Below are 24,220 nucleotides of genomic sequence, written 5' to 3' on the forward strand. Positions count from 1 at the left end.
AGTCCTAGACACTTAGGAAGTGTTCGACTTGTAGTTTTGTGAAACGAAATCCAGCATATCTATCTTGTTTGCTGTAAGGCTCCTTTGGAGGCTTTGAAACAGAGGCTGGATGGCCATCTGCTGGGGGTGCTTTGAAGGCGATTTTCCTGCTTCTTGGCAGAATGGAGTTGGACTGGATGGCCCACCAGGTCTCTTCCAACTCTAAGATTCTATGATCACGGTGAAGAATCAGAACCAAGAGGACAATGTAAAATACATTTAAAAAACTACAAATAGCAAATGTTATAAAAATGTAGTTTATTACACTTTCAGATAGGATACACCACAAGTCCTTACAATCCTACAGGTCAAGTACAAATGTTTTAATGTTCATAAAGATATTTACACTTTTTTGATCAGCCTTTTTAGTAAATGTTCCAAGACGCAGAGAGGAAGAGACAGAAAAGCAGGAGAAATCTCGTTTTTATCATCCCTGTCCATGGAAACAGACATTGTTTCAGCGGACATAAACAAAATAAGCATATCGAGGCTGTAAAATGCAGTCTTAATTGCATTTTGTATATTCACATCCCACTGCATTTGTACACAAAGGCTTAAAACTCTTGTCAGAAGTAATACTTCAATATTTTTAAAGGGGGGGAGGGGTGTAATGATCCAAGAACCAGTTTGTGCATTCAGTCCCACTTCACTTCTGAAGAGGCTAGCTCTGGAAAAATTACTGAAGGGGACAATTCAGTATCATAAGTTAAAATACAGTTGATTTTCCTATCCGCATACAAGGAGGCTCATAAACCAGTGGGATGGGGAAAAGATGTGGGGGAGACACATCAGTCTGTCTCTTATCTCCTTTATGGAGTTGTGTTTCTTTTAACGTAAACACACAACACACATTAAACACAGAGCCTCTAAAAATACAGTATGTTGCAGCAAGAAGAATACGTTGGCAAATCGGGAGGAGGAAGTTGGAATTCAGCATTGTCGAACTAGCAAAGACGTCTAATTCTTTGTCTAAGCTATCCTGGATATCAAACACTTCTAGAGCAATAATCTATGGACTGACGACACACTAAAATGAGTACGAAATGGATATGGACACCTATTATGATCTCAGGCTCTGGGAAGAATATTTTTCCAAAATTCACCCGAAGACTGAACAATCTGCAACTTGTTTTGTTTTTTAAAGATTGGTAAAATTTCAAAGATACCCCCATCTGTGCTTGCTCTTCCCTTACATCTGTGTCTATTCTTTTTTGTGGACAATAGCCCTTGCCTTCTTTTTCTTCTTTTTTTCTTAAGCTACCCAGTATTTCCATGGTTTGTATGGCATCCCATGCAAGTTTAATACTTAACAAGCCATGGTAAAGGGAGCTGCTATTTAACAAATACTTCTGGGTTGCTTTGGAATTCAAATGCGGTAAGGGAAATCAAACTTGCAAAATTATCGATTATGAGGGGTACTTTTATCTTGAACAAAACAGTCAAAAATCCATCTGCTTCTTTACGCAACTTAGAAGGAAACTTTCAATTCTCTCTTTCTGTTAAGCAGAAGTGTAACTGAATTTTAAAATGGGTTGTAAGAGTAGAAATTCCATGAAATGAACCTACTTCTACACTGGAAGCGTCATGTGAAACAAGGACAAGAAACTCAGCCTTCATAATAAAACATTTCCTTTTACAAATTAAGGAAGCAAGATCGTTAACAATTAAACACAGCTATTATCACAATAGTATTTATTTACCAAGAAAACCCACATGCTTCAGATAGTCATTACTTGAACAGTGAAATATGGAAGCAAAACAAAAGGGTGGGGAATTTCTTTCTTTTTTTAAAAAAAAACTGTACACCAAAAAAACGACGACATGCTACTAGTAAATGTTTGTTTTTAGAAAAGACAAAAATGAATGCTGCAATAGGGTTCATAATTAGAAGCACTTAAAATTTAGACATTGGCAAAATGTTGCAGGAATTACTTCCAACAGGTCTTCCTCTATCTAGTCATAGGTTTGTGGTAACTCACTTAAATAAACAATAAGGGCTTTGCCAACCCCATCATCCCATTAAATTTCCCCCTAGGAGTGATTATAATGTGACCTAATGTGTGCACAAGTTTACTGATGTTGAAAAGTTTCTGAGAAAACACACAGGGTTCTAGGTGTGAAATATTTACACTATATATGGTTCCAAGACCATTCTTGAAACTGTATTCAGAATTCATTTTCCCATTTGAAGTCTTTCTGCAAGACAGAACATCCGAAAGCATTCAGGAAGACGTGGATTCACGAACAAACCGTGCCCCACATTTGCCAGATTGCATAAAATGATTTTTAAAAGCAGTGTTCCTCCCCGCTTTTAAATCACTGCTCTCACATTATGGAATTAACTGGGCTTGCTCGGTGCCTTTAACCGGACTGGCGCTCTCATCTGCACTTTTCCTTGCTGAGTCTGGCCATCAGATGTTGCTGAGGCCTGGGCTTGGTTTTGTACTCCTGGGGCCTGCATCTGGGGAGAGGTTGTGACAACCTGCTGTTGTATCAATTTCTGGGGGACCACTTGAGCTGTAGCGGTGGTGGCAGCAGGGATCACTTGGACTTGATGCTGGCCTGCAGTCGTTTGGGACAAAGTAACAGTCTGTGGTTGGGCTTGAACCTGGAAGAGGAAGAGAAAGGAAGTTCAATGTACAGTATTTTGATTTATTCTATTCTGTAAACAGCCTTGGGTCCTATGGTAGGAGAAGGAGGATGATACAAATTAAAGAAAAATACCTCACTCTGCAAATGCTTGGCCCTGCCTAAGATCTACGAAGTACGGCAGAAAAGTAATGAGCTGGCAACACTGCATGAACTGACCTTCTCCTTCACATGTCAGTTAGGTTCACCACTGCCGTGAGCACAAATCGGGCTGTGACACAGCTGGTTAGTAGCCAGCTGCAATAAATCACTACTGACCGAGAGGTCAAGAGTTCGAAGCCAGTCCGAGTCGGAGTGAGCTCCCGACCATTAATAGTCTAGCTTGCTGTTGACCTATGCAGCCTGAAAGACAGTTGTATCTGTCAAGAATTTAAGACACCATTAAACCTTCCAGCAGTGTGCGAAAGAATGAGGAAGTACTCTATCAAGGACTTGGTGTCACAAGTGGACGGTGAAGTGGAAGCTCCCCTGTGGCCAGAATCGAGCAAAACCTTATGAAGCCGGAAGCTGGAAAATGTTAAATTGCCTCTGTGTCTGTCTATATATGTCGTATGTCTAATGGCATTGAATGTTTGCCATGTATATGTGCATTGTGATCTGCCCCGAGTCCTCTTTGGGGCAAGAAGGACAGAATATAAATACTGCAAATAAATAAATAAACTTGCTACAGTTACTAGGCAATTGTTGAGAGTGTCTGATGTGAAGTTCATTATGAAATAGACTGGCAAAAATGAGAGCAAGGCTGTGCCATCACATTTTGTATAAAGCTTTTTTTAAAAAGTCTAGAACTTTCAAAGCGAAATGTAAAAGGGCAAGACCCCAAGGCACACAAACAGCAAGCTGAGTCAGAGATCTTTACTGTCTTTGACTGACTAAGGAAACAACACTTGGAAGGAAAAGTCCAGAAGCCTAGCTTCTCTGCGATCAACAACCTGAAGCTAGAATGCAAATCCAACATGAGTAGAACCACAAACATGGTAGACACATGCAGTAGAGCAAATTTGGTTATGCTGGCTGAATGTTAGCACAGACAATTCTGCAGTACTAAAACGTTTAGAACTGTACCCAGAGATGGGTGCTCCAGATATGTCTTCTAATATGATACAACTTTCTTGTTTAGAATAGAAGCATTCTTCTTACAACGTCCTCCTTTCCATCTTTGTGTCTTAACTGCTCAAAGGAAGGAGACAGCTTCAGTGCGACCAGGTTTAATTCTCTATAAACAGTTTAAAACTATTCAGATAGGTTTGGACTGTAAATCCTTCAACCTCTGCAGGTGGATCACCTTTAACACATTTTCCAGGTCTGCAGGTGAACTCACAACTAATCTTGAATCAAATGAGTGATCTTCCTGATAAGGCAGTATGGGCAAGAGCTAGGTGCTAGAGGCAGCCATACGGAATATATATAAACAGAAGTTTTAAACAATAAAACATAGGAAGTTTATCCACCCCTCCCCACATTGTACTGGAATAGGTGGCACGACTAGCACTTTACAGTTGGCCATTTCAGTGTTAAAGCCTGGCCACTGTATCCGGTTTTATTGATGGAGCCTTATCATTAGGTTTTTACCTGGTCATGTGCTTATGATTATTGGTTTTAAGTATTCTTGGATATGTGTATAATGTTTTAATTGTATGTTTTAAACTGATTGTATGTTCTTGGTATGTTGGAAACAGCTCTGAGTCCCTTGGGGAAACAGGGCGGTATATAAATAAATTATTATTATTATTATTATTATTATTATTAGTAGTAGTAGTAGTAGTAGTAGTAGTAGTATAAAGTAGATTTCAGAGAAGCTTACCTGCTGGGAAACCGAAACCACCTGTTGAATATTGGCCACCGCGGCCTGCTGTGAGACCACTTGTGGAATCTTTGCAACCTTTAGGAACAACACATTGGGGGAGAGGGAAAGGGAAGGGTTTCTAGTTAAAAAAGATACCTTGTATTCAATAATTTTTAAATTTTCAGCTAATGCCTTGGGATCCACAGATTGACCTGGCTGGATATAGATCCTGCACAATTCCCAGGGAATGGGAGAGGATACTTGACTTCCCCCAAACCCAGAGTGATGAAAAACATAGGCTATCTATACCTGTATTTGAGTCTGGACCTGTTGTGTTCCCCCAGGTTTCTGGGCCTGAGAAATTGATGTTGGTAGGAACTGTGCTTTAAGGGCTGGTTGCGTCGCATAGACTTTCTGTTGCTGTGACGTCTGCTGCTGAGCCTGAACGGGAACTTGCTGGGCATTTATCTGGAGCAGCAAAACAGAACAGTGGACTTTCCAGTCAGAATGATATAGTTATTAGAGCCAGGGCAGTAAAAACATCCATTTTGAGTAGTGGTAGTGCTACCTGGGACTGGTAGAAGTAGTAATGCAAAACACTGAGAGCAAAGGATTGCCAAGACCAGGAGTGTCAAACCCATTTTCATCAGCCTTAGGGAGAGAGAGAGGGAGATACCTTCTGCTGAACTGCAGGTTGTCCTTGTGCAACTTGAGGCTGGATGGCTTTCTGCTGCTGGGCTGCTGGGTGATGCTGCTTCAGCTTTAACAGGTGTTGCATCTGGGTCACCACCGTCTGCCCTCCTTCAGAAGATGCAAAAAGAATGAAAAGTTTGCTGAACCATGTTGAACTGTTCTTCTTTTTCACTGTGCAAGAACCTGTCTCTATTCTGAGATTGTCTTAGTTGCTCTTGCTGTTCAAGAGCAGCTCCCGGTAACAGATTGAGATGAACTTGCTTGGTTCATATTTATTTCTTATGTTTTTGTTATCTTGCCAGTTTCTTTAACAAATCTCTTTCTGGTATTATAACCACTTGTGTCCTTATTGCTGTCAGATACAAAAAAGTACATTTTGCCTTTGGCAAAACACTCTTGAGATCTTTTGCCAGTCTGCTGCGAAGGGTTTGATCACAACTTTCTATTCCCCCATAAAATGATGAACTGCAAATTCTGCACTTCCCAGCACAACTGATTTGTTTGTTCAGAGCCATGTCAAAAACCTCAGTCATAACCACAGTACAACAGAGCTTGAGAAAGCAACATTTTGGACTCCAAGTTCCAGAATCCTGACTGGCCCTGCTGGAAAGTACAGTCCAAAAGGTACGAGGGTTATCCAGAAAGTAGATTATGTTTTGGAATTAAAAATAAAGAAAGTATAGAAGAAAACATTTACCATATGCAGTTGAAAGCCACATCCAAATACCACTTCTCAACATAGTCGCCATTGAAATCTAGGCACTTATCATAGCAATGAATGAGCTTGGCAGTTCCTTCCCCACAAAACTCTGCCGCTTGTGTCCTCAACCAGCCGGTCACCCCTTCCCGCAGCTGCGCATCGTCGCCAAAACGCTGTGTTGAGGACGTAAGCGGCAGAGTTTTGTGGGGAAGGAGTTGCCGAGCTCATTCATCACTATGATAAGTGCCTAGTTGTCCCCTACTTACCTACCTACACAAACTTGAGCTTCTGGAAATGGTTGACCTACCTGCTGCTTTCTGTGGCTGCCCAATCGCGACGCTAATCCCAGCGACAGTAACAGGGAGTGTGGTCACGCCTGCTGATGACACCACTGCAGCCGGAACAGACACCACTGGAGGCTTGGCTAAAGCCACTTGGGCTGCTTGCGGGGCCTGGGCCTGGATCTGACCTTGCGCTTGAAGCTGGGAAGCAGCAACACGAGTCTAAGCAGTAAGGGATTGGGGATTATTGTACAAGCATAAGGAAAAACCTGCTATGGGGAAGCTCACGTTTTTCCACAGCAAGCCCAATGTTCTCCAAGGATCTCCAAGTGGAACAGAGTCAAAACAAAACTTTAATTCAAACTAGGTTTTTTTAGATGATGAGGCAGAAAAATAAGGTGTGTGAATATTTGTCTTCTTAGTGTAAGAGTAAAGAAACACACGGATAAAATTATTCAGGAAATGTGTGAGCTTTCTCTTTCACAAGTTGTTCAGAACTAACAAAGAGAATTTAGAAAAGTTGTACTATGAGTGCCGAAAACCTTATCAGCTGCTAAGCATTCAAGCTCAAAAAACTGCCTCCAACATTGAGCCATGAGATTAAGGATCTTGGGCAGACACCCACCATCAGGGAGGGCTGCACCATCCCGATCCTTGTACCAGTGACACCTCCAGTCTAGCTGAGCAGAACTCTAATGTGGACACAAGAGCTTCCACTTGAAGCACAAAGGAAAACTTACGAGGCGAGCCACTTGCAGGTTGGTGACGGTGGTGCCAGTGAGGACTGCTCCTGGTCTTGGTGCCGTAACAGCTGAGAGCTGGGCCTGCTGCTGCTGCACCTGGACCTGAGCTGTTTGTGGCTGGGCTCCTGACTGGGCCTGCTGCTGCGGGGCCTGCTGCTGAGGAAGCTGCAGCTTCTGCTTCTGCAATTTGATTAGCTGCTCCTGAGAAATGAGAAACACAACACATGCTGTAATTCATGACATAATAGTATCCACTGCATAGGAGTCGGTGGCAAAATTAGTATTTTTATGTTTCTATGGGATTGTTCTTAAGTGGAATTTGTACAGCACTTTGAAGCTCACAAGTTCCAGGGCCCAAATATAGATATAAGAACTAAAGTGCATCTTTCTTACCTGTGATAATTTGCCTACGGCTTTAATCTGGGCAGGGGCCTGTGCTTGTGCTTGGGCCTGGATTTGGGGGACTTGACCGGCTGCCTGTTGCTGTTGCCTCAGGAGCTGAAAGTGAGCTGGGCTGATTGTCTTCCCTGAAAGCTGTACACCGGCTGGAGCTGCTGGAAGTTTTGCCACAGAGAAAAAAAATCAAAATCAAACTCTGAACATCAATTCAGATGCTTCTTTTCATCCTCCTCTTCTTCCAGCCCTGAAGCCATTCATAGTTAGACACAATATCTGTAAACATCTGAAAATGATCAGGACTACAGCAGACATGTAAGGATTGGAGCCAATGAAGAATATTCTCCTGATGTAAAGAGGAGGATCCAAGCAGGAGATGAAAGGTTTAAAGTCTCTTTCGAAGACAACCTACTGTAATCCCAATAATCATTAGCTTAATTACCTTCCTTGAACCTCTCCATGCATCTAGAGATAACATCAAAGCATATATGCGACTGTCATATTCATTTTTTTCCCCTTTCCTTCCTCCTTGTCATACTGCAAGAGACTAAAGTGGCTAAAAAGGTGTAATCTCTTAGTTATAAATATATATTCAAATATGTACATGAAAAGTCATTACCTGGTGTGACCTGTGTGACCAAAGATCTCGCTTGGGTCTGGACTGGGGTCAGGTTGGTGGTGACAACAGCTGAAGCTGTCACAGATGTCGCAGCTCGAGCCCCTGGAGTAGATGCAATAGTCACCAGTTCTGCCGATGCAGCAGGCACCGCGGCCGCTCTCTGTTGGGTATGGACCACCTGAGCTGCAGCAGTCCCTCCTGATGTCTAGAAAGAGAGGGGAAAACAAAGAATTCGCTCAGCTTTTAACTTGAAAGAACCTTCTCAAAATGGTTTGATTCAGATCTCTAAGCAAACGATGGTTTCACCCAAACCAAACAAGGGAATCTGAGGGACCTTAAGGACTAACCAATTTATTATACCATGTGCTTTGGTGCAGTGTTGCTCACTCCATCAGACACACCTCAGTTCACAAGTTGGATCTCACCCCCATATTGATAGCACCAGATCACAAAACTCTGGATGACCTCTCTCAGAAGTTTCACATAGACTTGAATATCACAAGTGACAAATTAAAACTCTAAGGGAACCTATATGTCAACACAGGTCAAACAGAATTCCACTACCACCATCTTCTGAGTTTTCCCCTCCGGGAAAGAACACATTGTATTTCATCACATACTAGTCACCACTGCATAATAGTCATGCCCACATTTTTGGGATGGTTTGTGTTCCTCGCATAATAGTCTCAGAGTCGTTTGGGGCTGATTCCTTCTCCCTCCCTTTTCCAAAGGCAAGGCAGTTTAAAAAGCAAACAAACAAACACAAAACGAGCTGTTTGTTTGAGGCTGAATCATCCCACCCCTTTCAATAATAATCATCAGACTTTTGGATTTTTTTCTTGCCCCAATTTAACACTAGTCACTGGTCACATGAAGGCACTCACCGCCAGTGCTCCAGGTATAACAGGTGAAGCCAGGCGTTTGTTGATCGGCTGAAAGGTGGTTGCTGGAACTCCAGCCACGGTGTTGACAATAACATTCCCAGTCACGGTAGCTGAAAGCAAAGCCAAGATCACTCTGGGATCCATAACAAAAATCAGCAACTCACAGTGCTTTGTGGGATCCTTGGCAGGGATGCCTTACCTGTCTGTATGCTTGTCCCAGTTGCGGAATTTTTCATTGTGCCAGCCTGGTCAAAAGACAAATTTGTATTAAAGAGAAATGTTTTGAAATTGCTAGTGCACAGTTTCATGAAGTCATACACTCACAACTGCCTGTAAAGATATGGACTCTGTAAAAACTAGAAACACAAGTTTCAAATGTAAATAGATTTTAACGTGATTCCATTTAAACACTCATTCATATCGAGCATGTGTAACCAGGCTTGCCCACAGAAAATCAGTATAACTATATCTAAGAAACTAGAGCTGATGTAGTCTATTTAGTATGGATTTTATGAATCGGTTCCCCAAAGAATTCCAGGAACAGGCTGAAAAACCAAGACACCAGGATGTTTCAATTGGCCTACATAACATAATTACTGTTCATTTCCACTTTATGAAGAATGGTTTCTGTTAATTTGATATGTTGCTGTTCTTATATTATTTAGTTGTTTTTATTGATACATGTTGTTTGTTGATTTAATTTGTTTCTGCTGTTACGTAATTATTTTGTTTATTGTCTGCACTGTTATTGTGTGTAAGCTGCTTCGAGTCCCTTAGGAGAGATGGTGGCGGATACAAATTAAGTATTATTATTATTATTATTGACAAGATGAGGAACAACAGATTAAATACAGCATATATTGCGTTATTATATCTTACCAGTACCGTAGTGTTTGCCACAGTGGTGACAGCGGTCTGTACCACAGCCTGGGGCTGTTGGACAACTTGAACTTGACCTTGAGGCTGAGACTGGGCTTGCTGAACTGCCACTTGCTGCACTTGTTGTTGGCCTGCCTGCTGTTGCTGCTGTGGTCCTGCTTGTTGTTGGGCCCGTTGCTGTTCAGCCAAAGCCTGGGGAATGAAAGGATGCATCACTTTCAAGACCACATTAGTTATGAGAAGACAACAACTGATGGCAACAAGGTACATGTTTCACAAATAAAATTACTCCAGAAGAGACTATAATCATCAACTGTTACAATGGATTTTCACTATTTCTGTAACACACTTCAAATTCAAAGTGCAGCACAGTACATTCATTTATTGCCAACACAATGATTGGATTCAATTTCTCTCCAGTTAAGCCAGGCTTACAGAGTCAAAGTGCCAGAACTTTTCGATTAGTTGGGACAATAAAACCATCCTTTATTGGTAAAAATTATGCCTGGTGGTTGATTGATATTATAAATTACTTTTATAATACTTCGTTTTATATTGTACTGTTGTTTTTACCTATGTTATACTGTGAATTGTACATTATGTTTTTGTCTGCTCTATTTTAATTATTGTTGTGCTTGGCCCCATGTAAGCCGTCCCGAGTCCCCGCAGGGAGATGGTGGCAGGATATAAAAATAAAGTTATTACAGCAGAGTCTCACTTATCCAACATAAACGGGCCGGCAGAACATTGGATAAGCAAAAATGTTGGATAATAAGGAGGGATTAAGGAAAAGCCTATTAAACATGAAATTATGTTATGATTTTACAAATTATGCACCAAAACATCATGCTTTGCAACAAATGGATAGAAAAAGCAGTTCAGTACACGACGACGTTATGTAATAATTACTGTATTTATGAATTTAGCACCAAAATTTTGCAATTTATTGAAAAATTGACTACAAAAACATTGCCTACTAAAAGGCAGACTGCGTTGGATAATACAGAACCTTGGATAAGCGGAGCTTGGATAAACGAGACTCTACTGTATTATTATTATTATTATTATTATTATTATTATTATTATTATTATTATTATTATTATTATTATAGCTTTCTAAGAGCAGGTAAAATATTTGTTATGATAAGTTTTTGAAGCTGTTATGGAGAAAGGACTTGTTCTGTAGTGTTATTGTCTTGTTTTTAATAGACAGAAATTAATTCAACAATAGAACACACTGCCTCAGAGTCCAGTAGGGTCTCCTTCCTTCTCTGGAGCTTTTTAAGCAGAGGCAGGATGGCCATCTGTCGAAGGTGCTTTGATTGTGTTTCTCCTGTACTAGTGATAAGTCTACTCTTCAAAATGTATCACTATGTCACTATTTTTAATTCACTTTTGGCCCAGTCATTCAAATCAACTGATCTCTCTCTCAATCTCTTCCTCAAACGCACATACCTTCTTCTCCTTGGCAATGCGCTCTGCTCGGAGAGAGGCCACTTGAATTGGGGGAAGTGGCTTATCATAGTTGATACCACTAGAAAAAAGAAAAAAGAAGAAAAAAGTGACAATCCAGCCTAAAGTTAAGGCCCCACTGGCATCAACTGGAAAAAAATCAAATACAAACTGATAACCAACACTGAGTTAAAAGTGCTTTTCGTTACCTGAATATATTCTTTTGAAAAACAAACCCTCCTTTCTTCTCTATTTGAACGTTATTCTCACTTCAGTATCACCTGCTTATCAATAATATCTTACCTTTCAGCAAGTACTGAGGTGTGCTTTGGATTCTTCTGAAAAGGATTCATACCGAGTCTGAAATACAGCCAAAAAGGACATGGTTGTAAAGCAAATGGACCCAAAAGACAGTTCTGAGAAGAGATAAAAGCCTTTTCAGCGGCAGCCTGACACCGTTTTTAAAATGCAATGTTTTTATTTCACTAGCTCTAATAGGAATCTCCACTATGGACTTACAAGGGTTTGATGGGCGGACTTCTTTTCCCAGCAATCATTTTCATAATTTCAAAATGATTAGTATAGAGCTGGGTGTGCGTTGCACCCTCGTCTTGGGCATAGAGTTGATTGGTTCGAAGTGGACGACTGTTCTTAGTCTAAACGTGAACAAAACAATAACAGTTTTATGCATAGTAATTAAAAGCAAAATGACACATCTGTCTGTATGCCTACCTATGTGAGAGTTTCAATACACAAAATTAAGGCCATATATTTAAACGTAAGCTACCGTTCTTATATTTGATAGGCATTGTACGCCATGAACCTGCATGCTCTGACTATAACTAGCATGTCTATCATCTTTTGCTATTCAGAGCTAACCAATGAGTATCAGAACCAATGAATTAATGGTATGCTAGCTCCCATCCAGCATTTGTAAACAAACTGAAGGACATGTGTAAACTTTAACTGTTAGCACTAACATAGGAGGGGTTTTCAAAAAGTTTCTGCACTTTTATACTTGCATTAGAAACAGTGAGGGTGGGAGTAGTAGTATTTGGTTGTGTCTGAGGGTGTCTTGTGACTATTCTGTCTGGCCTTGAAGTTCAGTACAAGAGTTGCAGAAATGTATTAATTGTTTGGTTATATGCTTTTTGTGAGCAAAAGGTGTGCACAAAGCCATCTCTGCAGGTGCGCTCAGTATGGGGATAAAGTTCTTTCTCAAGAATCATCTACGAGTGGATTGAAATGTTAAAAATGGCAGTGCCAGTTACAGCCACTACAACCAGTTACAGCCACTAGGAATGAAGAAAGAAAACAAACTGATTCGCAAAAACAGAAGAATAACAGGGGAAGCCAGATGTGAGGATTGGCTCTGCCTTTGCCCTGATCCATGACAGCCTGAAGTTCAAAAAAGTGCGTGCCAAGCAACTGGCAGAGGAGCAGAACTCCAAGCAGCAAGCAGATAATGTGAAAGCAGTAGTGCATCAGTGGCTACCAATTATTTTATTTTTGCAGATGGCACTAAAACGTTGGCACGACACTGGGAAAATGCATTGCAAAGGAAGACAATTATGTAGAAAAGTGATGCAATTTTGAAATTCTTAATAAATGAAGTTTTAAAAGTTTTTAAAAGTGTGGAAACTTTTTGAAGAGCCCTCCTATTAATGCTGTGCCATGGTTCAGAGCTATGAAATGGACAGGGAAGTTCACATAGGAAACAGGCAGACAGATAAAGGGGTACAGTGGCCTGCTCTCATAGCCAGGGCTACGAAAACGGCAACATCAGATCTGCAGAACCATGTGCGCGCCAGTACAGGACATCAACATGTAAACATATTGAACTGCAATTTCAAACAACCATAAAACAGGTATCCGAAAATTATGAACACTTTCAAAATACTATTCAACTATATCCTTCAAAATGAAACAACTCCTGTGTCCTCTTTCCTGGACCTTTGGGCTACCTTCACAATGAATTGTATTATTCGCTTCCCACCTTCTCACCCATTCCCACAGCAATCCTCTTTCCTTGCTCAGAAGACAGCATGACAAGTTGAAGAACACTCCTTGTTACCCTCCTATTCTGTGGGGAAGGTATAGCTGGGAACATCTGACTGACCACTGGTGGAATGGCTATGTGCTTCACCGTTTCCTATAGTCCATTAGTTACCAATGGAAGAGACTTCTTCTACCTCAGTTCCACTACACATTTATCTATCGAGCCTAAGAACTGCACAGAACTAGGACAGAACAGTCAAATAAATGGTCAGCCAAAGGCCACAACACCTTCTACTTAACTAACCATGCTGTAATATGAGAGTACATAAGCCATATAATGTTAGTTCTATTTATTTATTTACTGTATATATTCGAGTATAAGCCGGGTTTTTCAACCCTTTTTTAGAACTGAAAAAGCCCCCTCGGCTTATACTCGGGTGAGGGTCCTGGTTGGCTTATATTCGGGTTGGCTTATACTTGAGTATATATGGTACATTTATTATTTTCCTCTATTATTATTGGCATTGTTACATTTATTATTTTACTCTACTTATTATTATTATTATTACATTTATCATTTTACTCTTGTTATTATTGCTACTATTCCATTTATTTTAATCTATTTTTATTATTAATACATTTATTATTTCGTTCTGATATTATTATTGTTATTGCATTTATTATTTTACTCTATTTATTATTGTTAATGCATTTATTAATTTACTCTATTATTACATGTATTATTTTACTCTATTATTATTATTATTAGGATACATAAGCACATTTACATTGAAGAAGTTGAGAATAATGATTTAATCAGAGTTGGACAGTGTTATCTTAAATTACAGTTTTATGTAAATATTCAAAAAATGTAATTTTATTAGTATCTATTTTTATTTCTGAGATTTACCGCTCTCGGCTTATACTTGAGTCAATGTTTTCCCAGTTTTTTTGTATTAAAATTAGGTGCCTCGGCTTATAGTCGGGTCGGCTTATACTCGAGTATATACGGTACTTTAAATTATTTAATCTTGTTCCTCTTTGGAAGATTCGGGGAAATTAACACAGCATCAGGTGCTCACCATGACAATTCACCAGATGCACAGAAGAGCTCACAAACCTATATGTGCACTGTCCCTGTCTCCTTAACAATGGGTTCTGAAGAATGTATGTGCATGTGCCCATCAAGTCACCTATCAACTTAGGTGACCCCATGAATTTCATAGGTCTCTCTTAGGCAAGGAATACAGAAAGTCATTCATATTTCTGACTCACACTCTTACAACCACAGCTATTGTGCAACTATGTTTCTGCAGCTATTAACTGGGGGTGATACATTACCTGATGGGGCGTTGCAGGAATTAATTCATTAAATGTCTGCAAAGCAATCAGATTTCAAAATGAAAAGTAAAAAAGGCTAGTGACAAAACATTTCAAATCAAAAAAGCTACTAATTGTAATAATCATGCGGAATGAGGTGGCATTTCTGGGAGGTGGACAAAACACTTTTGAAAAAAGAACCGAAGCTGACTAATGTGGCTTAGTGTGCGAAATCGCTCTTTAATGCATATCTTTGAGACAAAGGCCGCCTGGTGCCGCAATCTATTGCGTCAATGCGGAATAGATGCAAAGGCTTTAAAATGGCCAGTTTAGGGTTCAAATTGGGACTAAAATACAGATCTCCTACTTCATCTTGTGTCCACCTCTGCTGATGCTTAAGATACCAGACTGTCTGCATTGGAACAACAATTTATAAGTGCACACCTTATAAATGCTTTTTGTCTTCTTCTTAGGGTTCGCTTCATACATAAGCTGTAAAATAAGAAGCAAAGTTTGACTTTCTGTGATGGCATGGGGATAGATTAGTGACATGAATAGAAAGTCTCTAGTAGCGCCAGTGTGGTACAGTGGACAGAGGGTGGGGCTTAAGGCCTGGGAGATCAGGGGCCACACCCGTGATCAACCAAAAAACAAAAAACAAAAAAGGAGGGGGAAAGCATGCCGGGAGGCCTTGGACAAACTGTCTTGTCTCCGTCTCAACTCCCCATCAATAAAATGGGCATAGTAGTGACCTGTCTCACAGGGCTGTGGGGAAAAATCTAAAGCACCCTGACCATTTTTTTAAAAAAAAATTAAAATAAAAAAGAGTGCCACATAAAACCATTTAAAAGGCAAAAAAATAAAAATAAACCACAAAGTTTTTTTTACAGCTAGCTTATGTTGCCGACACCCCAAAGAGTGTGCAAGAAAATGCCTATTTCGGCTCACACCCACCTTCCCTTCCTCCCTTGGAATGACGACGTTTTCATAGCGGTTGCGGCACTGTTTTGGAGAACGATAAACCCGACTGCAGGAGTTCACCACATCACTGACAAGATCCCAGTTTGGGGTATGAGCCGGAGATACAACAGCAAGGTTGAGTGGGAGCTCCAGCAGCTGTTTCACTGCCTGCAAAAGAAAACAACAGACCAAATGAAGTCTCGCAGAAGGCAAGTAACATTAATAATAATCTCAGCCGGCATTTGGAAATAATAGACATTGACAAAATTACGATCTGCCAACTGCAAAAGGCTATCTTACTGGGATCTGCACACATCATCCGAAAATACATCACACAGTCCTAGACACTTGGGAAGTGTCTGACTTGTGATTTTGTGATACGAAATCCAGCATATCTATCTTGTTTGCTGTGTCATACAATAAATAATAATAATAATAATAATAATAATAATAATAATAATAATAATAATAATAATAATAATAATACGCATCATCCAAAAATGCATCACACAGTCCTAGACACTTGGGAAGTGTTCGACTTGTGATTCTGTGATACGAAATCCAGCATATCTATCTTGTTTGCTGTGTCATAAAATATAATAATAATAATAATAATAATAATAATAATAATAATAATAATAACTTTATTTATACCCTGCCACCATCTCCCCGCGGGGACTCGGGGCAGCTCACATTGTTACAAAAGTAACAACACAAATACATTAGCACAATATACAAAGGTTAAAACACAATAAGGTAATAAAACAAAAGTTAATGCAACAGTAATAATATCAAAAAACCACCAATACAATTCAGTCAAACTTCATAGGTGGGGGGACTGCAGCAGCAATATAAAGATAGAATCATTAGATTAAAATACCCAGATAAGAGGGACCTAGTAAAATTATAATGAGGCTTGTCATCCAATGGCTGTTTATCCAAAGGCCAACCTAAACATCCAAGTTTTCAATTGTTTCTTTGCTGTCATTCTAGACATGAGGACAATACTATGAGAATGAAGGCATAGAGGGACTAGATTGTAGCTTTGTAAACCAAAGTCAACTTATAACAGGCAAAAATATGTTCCTATAATTATAACAGAACTAGGACTCTGAAATACTCTTTCTAATGAAGCTAGAGTGACCCCCTCCTTGCTATCCTTCCCACGGCTGGCTAAAACCTTTCCATTCAGGCTTTTAAAGAAGGAGATTTTTAAGATCAAGGGGCTGCTGTGGTTTCAGTGATATGGATAGGCTGTTAATCCGTTTTAAGGGTCTTATCTGCTTATTTTTAATACTGTTTATGTTTAATTCCATTATAATGCTTGTATATTTTGAGGGTTTAAATTATATTGTACTGGTTTTATTGTGAGCTGCTTTGAGCCTCTTTTTCAGAGAGAAAACTATTTATTTATTTGTTTGTTTGTTTGTTTACAACATTTATACCCCGCCCTTCTCACCAGAGGGGACTCAGGGCAAAATTTAATGCCCAAAAGTGCAATCATAAAAACAAAACAATATATATAAATACATTAATAACATTATTAAAATACATTATAAAAACATACATATATAATTAATTCCATTCCATAAAGAAGAAGGAGGCAAAGGAGGAGAAGACGACAGTGACTAGGGAATGTTTTGTACTCAGTGGCAACCAATTAGGAGAAAATACATGGTTTTGCCTTTGAAGTATAACATGAGCCATAAATTCAAACACGGCAGGCACCACCTCACCTGAAGGAGGGCCCAGTCCTCGCTGATGAGCCATTCAGGATTGTCCTGGCCCACTTCAGCAGCCGGCTTTACAAGTGTGGGCAATGGCTTTGCAAACTGTGTCTGCTGCTTCAGCAGAATGTTCTTCTTCTGCTCTTTACCCTCCCGTCGCATTTTCAGCATCCCTGGAGTGGCTCGGTCGAAAAGCGATCGGGGAGGAATGACCGTCTCTCCATGGCGTTGCTTTTTCTTCCTTCCTGCAGCTGGAAGAGAGGAATCACACTCAGTAAGCAAGTCAGAAAAATGTTGGGGCAAACACGTGAGACTCAAATAGCGTCGGGAGCAAAGGAGCTCTAGCATTCAAAGCTGTGGTCTTTTATGAGCCTTGAAAACCCTACTTTTACCATGAAAAATCTACAATAACTGCCTGCCTCTATTCTTCACCCAGAAGGGAAAAAAGTAGCATGCTTTCTGAAATAAAATCAAACATTTACCAGATGGGTCGGTTTTGTGACGTTTCCGTTCCTTCCTGACATACACAGGGGGGAGTTTGGATTCTGGGATCGGGGTGGCCTCATACATCAGGCACATGACAGAGTCAATATAAATGTCGTTGTCATCCTGAGGCGGGGTTGGGGGAGTCCAGAGCTGCACAAAAGATGACAATAGAGTTAGCCCAGCTTGCTACCAGTGATTTCTGTTCTGCCACCTGAAATTTAATACAACTTATACAAGCTAAACAGAAAGAATTACCGGCATAATTTCAGTTTGTCCATCTGGACCTTCATAAATATATTCCTGTGGGGAGAAAAAAAAATTCATTTTGAGTCTGATGACAGCGAATAACAACGATCATCACTTGTATTAATAGAAAACTCAAAATAGCGAAGGCTGAGAGAAATAGTGCCCGTGAGGAACAAGAGGGAGGTGTCAAAGGAAAGTAAATATCTCAAGGAAGTTTTGTGTTTATTTTCCGAGCCAAAAGATTAAAAAAAATAAACACAACCCAATGGGAACTGAGACTTTCAGGAGTCACGAAACGCTGAACATGACTCAGAACAGAAACCTGATCCAGGCGTCCCCTGGGCAACATCCTTGCAGACGGCCAATTCTCTCACACCAGAAGCGACTTGCAGTTTCTCAAGTCACTCCTGACACGGAAGAAAAAATTGGCTGGGGCTGGAGCAAGGCAAGCTGGCTACCCTGATGTTAAAGGGTGAAACATTATTGCGGGTCCCACTTTAAGCACTGCAAAGAGCGGCAGAAAGGACACAAAAGCAAATTACTTTGTTGTAGGCATCTTCCCGAGTATAGGTGAGGAGCTCCTCCTCCTCCCCATCCCAAAGCATGTTATCCTTTTGTGCTCTCAGCTCCTTTAGATGATGAGTCTCCCACATCTTTTTCGCAGTTCTCACTTCGACCTAGATATGCCCCCAAGAAAAAAATAAGATGCACACATTAGAAATGGATAGTATTGCAAGGACATTTTACTTTACAATACTATCTAAATGGGAATGTCCTGAACTCAAAACAGTATTCTAGGTGAGGTCTGACCAAAGGTGATTATTTTATCATAACCCATGACAAATTTGTTTTCACAGAAAAATATTTTACAGCGATTGATGTCCCCTTCCCCATTTTGTCTCTCCCTCCCGCCCCTCCTCACAATGAAAACTCTCTGGTCCATTGATAAAAAATTATAGGCTTACTTTAAAAAAAAATTGTCTATTCACTTCTTACAGGAAGCAAATAGTATGCTACTATAGCAAACTCAAGGAAAGTTTTAACACTCTCCAACTACATTCTCTCACAGTACCTCATTTTCTTTTAGTTCGCTCTCATCAGTAGAAACATGGAATAACTCCAAGTAATTCAAGGCATACTTTTCAATTGGGGTAAGCTGGAAGTAGATACAGAAAAGTCATTATCTAACAAAGAAAATGTTAGAAATCCCACCAGATTTGTCTAAAATTTAAATTAAAAAGCTTTTGACTAGGGTTATCAATGTAGCATGGCAAACGTATGTCAGTCAGCAAAGCAATTTTTCAGGTCAATTCTGCCCAAAACAATGCTTAACATTTTAGGTACTTTATAATTAACAATAGTACTAATAACACTATTTAGTCAAAGGCTCTCTTCAACTGTTAATGGAAAGCAATCTAAGTCATACCTGATCAACGACAGCAACCAACTCTTGCAGCTGAGAGGGCTCATCCAGATACTGAGACTTCCCAAGTTCCAAAATGAAAGGCTCCAGTGTCAATTCAGTTTCAGTATCCATCACACGGGTATTCAACTCCTCTTCCTCCTCTCGTTCTATACTTTTGAGAGCCTTCAAAGACATAAGGGTTTTTTTTTCAGAAACAGTTGTACATCTAACCTGTTTTTTTTTTTAATATCCCATGCCAAGACAACCTAGGCTCTAGGATGTGGAGGCAAAGTCTCTTCTACATCATCAATCATATAGGCAATGAAGCAGAGCATTGTATCACACAAATGAATACTTTACAAAATGTTATGAAAATAGAAGATTCAGAAAAGTTAAAAGGCAAAACACACAACACACAAGCAGTGCTAATTCCCAAGTAATCATACTTTGCCGTTCTATAATTTCTATTCACAGGAATCATGCTTATTTACCTCTATAAAAGGCCTTGCAACTTTGGGAGAAATGGTTTCTGCTGGAGACGGTTCTTGCGAGAGCATCACAAACTCTTCTGCTTTCACTCGGAAGCCCGAGTCCTCCATTGGAGAATGAACCTCAAAGAGTTCCTGGATTGTTTGCTAGTTAGTGAAAAGGGGAAATGATTGTTAGTGTTGTTTTCCCAAGACTAATACACCTTATACACAGTTCTTAGGGAAATGTCTTTCGTCGCCTGGAAGAAAGCAGATAAATAATTCTAGACAACTTTCCATTTGGAAGCCAATTCAAAATTCTTCAGCTATGAAGAATTCGTCCAACTATGATTCTAGGTGAATCTCTAGACTATATCAAAAGGCTCAGAACTATGCTTGGAAAAAACCTAACACAAAAAGGCATGAAGTATTTTCAAAACAAGAAGGAGAAAAGGACTATACCTGTGTTAAAAAAGCCAAAGAATAATCATTTCCCTGAGCTGCTACTTCGCGGATGAGATCCTTGGTGCCATTTTTTAAAAGCTTCTCTTCTACCGAATTCCCACTGACTAGCCTAGAGAAGAAGAAGAAAAAACCCCAGAAATATCAGCTAAATCCTTGAAAAAGAAAAGAACAGCATGCCAACCTTGACTAAGGCAAATTCTGCTGAAAGTACGAAGTTACTGTAAAAATGAAACTGACTGTTCCAAGGATATAATTGTTTTATCAGATGATACAATAAATATTTGAACTGAACAGTAGAAAGCTTCTGTTACATTCCCAGCCATGAGCTACAAAACAAAAAAATGGAAGGCTACCTCCTTGCTGAGAGGATCTGTATTTTTCCTATTTTACAGAACTCTGATGTGTGTGTATATGTACACAATATGTTTTAACAACAGAACCTTAGCTGCTGTGCATGGTTTCTTCCACTTGGGCCACAAAATCAGCAGAATGAAATGGCAAATGTTCTTAACAGTAAGTAGCAACACAAAGAAACAAGAGGTAGAGACCCCACATTTTTGACACCAAGAAAGAAAGAAAAAGGCTGACAGCTCTGTCTCTGTGCCCATCTTCTATTTCCAACATAACTAATTTGCAGGCATCACCTGTAGATGTGAATGTCCTTGCACCTGCCAATCCTGTCACACCATTCCTGGGCCTTTGCATCCATCACAGGATTTAAATCATTGTCATAAAACACAACCGTGTCGGCCTCAACAAGATTGACACCCGTGGAGCGACTGTGTGAAGAAAGGATTGCACAGAAGATGCGCTTGTCTCTGTTGAATGTTTTCATTGACTCCTTGATCAGAAGACAGAGTAAGGGAGTAGACAAGAGAAGAAAGCAAATTGTCAAGTGAAACCAGCACGGATTACAAGATGTTAGCATTCATTGATGAGTCACCAAAGATTATGCGTGATAATCATTCTGAAAACCAATGTCCTCTATAGGATTCATTTACTTACCTTGTAAACAACAACACAAAAATTACGAACCTGGATTTTTATGTTTTGCAACTCTGTATTGACACGCTGGCCATGGAGGAAAGTCCCGTCCTCTATGACCAATGTGGAAATCAAACAGAATGGTGGAGAATAGGCAGACCAACTCATTTTTCCTCTGACAGACTAAACTTTATCAAGTTTGGCAGAGACAGGTATTTGCTGGGAAGCCCAGGAGACTCTGGGGGACCCAATACCCAGATGCACACCAATAATAATAATAATAATAATAATAATAATAATAATAATAATAATAATAATAATAAAATACTGTATTTATATACCCCGCCTCCATCTCCCCGAGGGGACTCGGGGCGGCTTACATGGGGCCAAGCAAAACAAAGCAAACAAAACAAAATAAAATAACACCAGAAAATATAAAAGGGCCGTTGAATCCATGGACAGAGAATCCATGGATACAGAGGGCCAACTATTATTTTACACAGTGGTCATTGCTCTTTAGTTTTTAGCCAGTTTGGGTCCCCCATGGTGGCAAACTTTCTAATACATACTTCTGAAAAGCAACCAAGGGAAAAGCACATTTCACTAATTCCTAAGAACATGTTTCAATTAATGTTCCAAAGGTGGTATGCACAATTGAAAACAGATCAATAAAACACAAACAGTCCAATCGAGAAATAAAAAACAAAAAAGTACTGTTAAGTATAAGCATATGAACAAAATTGAAGTACTTCTTCAAACAGCTCACAATCAAAGTTGGAATTAATTAGTGCAAGATGATTGCCAACTCACATAGCTTATAAAAGTGAACTGGATCAAGAGGCTGTTAATGCCAATACCTCCTATATCAGAAGTATCAAACCTCTATCCAGGATGCCTCTGTATAGCAGTTGCTGGGGAAAGCAGTTGAATTTACCTGGCGCTCTTCCTGATTCGCGCACTCATCAATCCTGACATAGGTGAGGAAATGGAAATTCAAAAAATGCTCCAAGATGTCCAACATGAGAATCATCTGGGACAGGATCAGCACCCGACGTCCTTCTGATTTCAACTTCTGAAGTAAGACAGCCAAGGCCTCCAATTTTCCTACATGCCAGAAAGAGTAGAGAGTTAAAGGGCACATTCATCCAGTTTCTGGGTGATGTGAAATCCAGCTTTTAAAAAAATATATTTCTCTACCTGCATCATACTGCACCAGTCGGAGGTCAGGAAACTGAAGCAACTGTGGGGTGATGAACTGCTGCAGCTGGTGCAAGAAAGGACCTGCTTTTTCTTTCAAATGGTGTCTGAGTTGTTTCATTTTATGGTTATATAACGGAGGAATTTTTGCCACATGCAAAGATGGAGGAGCAGCCACAGCAGCTGGCAGAACACAGAGCACTCTGAGAAATAAAGCAAGAATGTTGCAGTTACAGTAGAGTCTCACTTATCCAACACTCACTTATCCAACGTTCTGGATTGGCTTCAAACAATGGCTTCAAACTACAGGAAAGGAGATTCCACCTGAACATCAGGAAGAACTTCCTCACTGTGAGAGCTGTTCGACAGTGGAACTCTCTCCCCGGGGCCGTGGTGGACGCTCCTTCCTTGGAGGCTTTTAAGCAGAGGCTGGATGGCCATCTGTCGGGGGTGCTTTGAATGCGATTTCCTGCTTCTTAGCAGGGGGTTGGACTAGATGGCCCATGTGGTCTCTTCCAACTCTACTATTCTATGATTCTATGATTCTATGATTATCCAACACATTTTTGTAGTCAATGTTTTCAATATATTGTGATATTTTGGTGCTAAATTCATAAATATAGTAATTACTACATAGCATTACTGCGTATTGAACTACTTTTTCTGCCAAATTTGTTGTCTAACATGATGTTTTGGTGCTTCATTTGTAAAAATCATAACCTAATTTGATGTTTAATAGGCTTTTCCTTAATGCCTCCTTATTATCCAACATATTAGCTTATCCAACATTCTGCCGGCCCGTTTATGTTGGATAAGTGAGACTCTACTGTACTTGATTTACTTGAGTCTAATGTGCCACTGAATCTAATGCGCACCTCACTTTTCAAAACCCTGAAACCCCCCAAAACATTTACCGTATTACGAGAATCTAATGCGCACCCTAATTCTGGGAAGGTAATTTAGTCAAAAAAATGTGAGCATTAGAATCGAGTAAATATGGTACTTGTTATATAGCAACCCAATAAACCACAGAACCAGTGGGTGGGACAAAAAGGTGGCCCCAAAAGTATCAGCATATTTTAAATGCTTACAGCTCTGACTATAAATAACCAAGTCTTAGGGGAAACATTTCAACCGATCAGAAGAGACAAAGACTACTGCAAAGCCAACAATTCTCACTTCCATGGGATCTATTGAAACATACAGACCATCCCCCTAGACCAGGATCAGGAGAGGGGTACCTTGAAAGTTCAGTAGTCAAGTTAACTTTCAATATACAAGCATAAGTTACAAATCACCTATTAACAGCATCTCGCAGAGAGTCTTGCTGCTGCTCCAGGGTCCGCATTAGCCTTTGCAGAGGATTGCTATGGTCCTGGGAGGCATTATGTAAGAGGCAACAGTTGGCAAAGCCTGCCCATCTCCATTTGCTAGCTGTCGTGGAAGACTGAGGGTGGCTCTTCCTGTCACCCACCAAAGAACACAGTCTAAGGAGATCTGCACCATAAACGGGAGCTTGGGAACAGCGGCGCTCGTTGCAAAAAAAGATCCTGTCCAGGCGCTCCTTTAGAAGTCTGTTTTTTTCTTCATACGACTCCTTTGTCATAGTACAACAATGAGGTTAATTCCTTATTACAACAATGGAAACAACTACAAGCTTTTAACTTGGCTGCTATATTCTCCCTTTCCTATGTAACTAGTGGAATCAATTTCAGATTTTACTTATACTGTACAAATCATAACAAATTATTTTTGCAACTTTTTTCATATATAAAAGTGCTACACTAGGGAGAGAACATGAAATATATTTGAAGGAAAATCTGCTCTTCAGTTTCAAAGAGATA

At 39.9% G+C, this 24,220-nt stretch overlaps 1 protein-coding gene across 13 annotated transcripts in view; it reads right to left on the reverse strand.

The window, feature by feature from the left end:
• Positions 1 to 280: 280 nt before the first annotated feature.
• The window catches only part of ep400 (E1A binding protein p400), a 58,149-nt gene continuing 34,209 nt past the window's right edge, over positions 281 to 24,220 (reverse strand). For 6 of the 13 annotated variants that reach the window (XM_008119049.3, XM_008119044.3, XM_008119042.3 and 3 more), the window contains 29 exons: positions 23,675 to 23,973; positions 22,377 to 22,579; positions 22,114 to 22,283; positions 20,840 to 21,036; positions 20,193 to 20,304; positions 19,755 to 19,898; positions 19,285 to 19,446; positions 18,931 to 19,014; positions 18,401 to 18,535; positions 17,868 to 17,912; positions 17,609 to 17,762; positions 17,136 to 17,377; positions 15,394 to 15,567; positions 14,884 to 14,931; positions 14,461 to 14,496; positions 11,641 to 11,777; positions 11,425 to 11,481; positions 11,125 to 11,203; positions 9,670 to 9,861; positions 8,990 to 9,035; positions 8,791 to 8,900; positions 7,907 to 8,111; positions 7,285 to 7,445; positions 6,889 to 7,092; positions 6,175 to 6,370; positions 5,151 to 5,275; positions 4,784 to 4,942; positions 4,493 to 4,570; positions 281 to 2,647 (listed from right to left, as the gene is read on the reverse strand). In XM_008119049.3, the coding sequence (XP_008117256.2) occupies positions 2,378 to 2,647; positions 4,493 to 4,570; positions 4,784 to 4,942; positions 5,151 to 5,275; positions 6,175 to 6,370; positions 6,889 to 7,092; positions 7,285 to 7,445; positions 7,907 to 8,111; positions 8,791 to 8,900; positions 8,990 to 9,035; positions 9,670 to 9,861; positions 11,125 to 11,203; positions 11,425 to 11,481; positions 11,641 to 11,777; positions 14,461 to 14,496; positions 14,884 to 14,931; positions 15,394 to 15,567; positions 17,136 to 17,377; positions 17,609 to 17,762; positions 17,868 to 17,912; positions 18,401 to 18,535; positions 18,931 to 19,014; positions 19,285 to 19,446; positions 19,755 to 19,898; positions 20,193 to 20,304; positions 20,840 to 21,036; positions 22,114 to 22,283; positions 22,377 to 22,579; positions 23,675 to 23,973 (4,224 nt within the window). In that variant the 3' untranslated portion in view covers positions 281 to 2,377. The remainder of the gene's footprint in view (positions 2,648 to 4,492; positions 4,571 to 4,783; positions 4,943 to 5,150; positions 5,276 to 6,174; positions 6,371 to 6,888; positions 7,093 to 7,284; positions 7,446 to 7,906; positions 8,112 to 8,790; positions 8,901 to 8,989; positions 9,036 to 9,669; positions 9,862 to 11,124; positions 11,204 to 11,424; positions 11,482 to 11,640; positions 11,778 to 14,460; positions 14,497 to 14,883; positions 14,932 to 15,393; positions 15,568 to 17,135; positions 17,378 to 17,608; positions 17,763 to 17,867; positions 17,913 to 18,400; positions 18,536 to 18,930; positions 19,015 to 19,284; positions 19,447 to 19,754; positions 19,899 to 20,192; positions 20,305 to 20,839; positions 21,037 to 22,113; positions 22,284 to 22,376; positions 22,580 to 23,674; positions 23,974 to 24,220) is intronic. The other 7 variants (XM_008119043.3, XM_016996763.2, XM_008119047.3 and 4 more) reach the window with 7 other exon arrangements.

The sequence above is a fragment of the Anolis carolinensis genome, chromosome X, assembly GCF_035594765.1.
Source record: "Anolis carolinensis isolate JA03-04 chromosome X, rAnoCar3.1.pri, whole genome shotgun sequence".
Taxonomy (NCBI): Eukaryota; Metazoa; Chordata; class Lepidosauria; order Squamata; family Dactyloidae; genus Anolis; species Anolis carolinensis.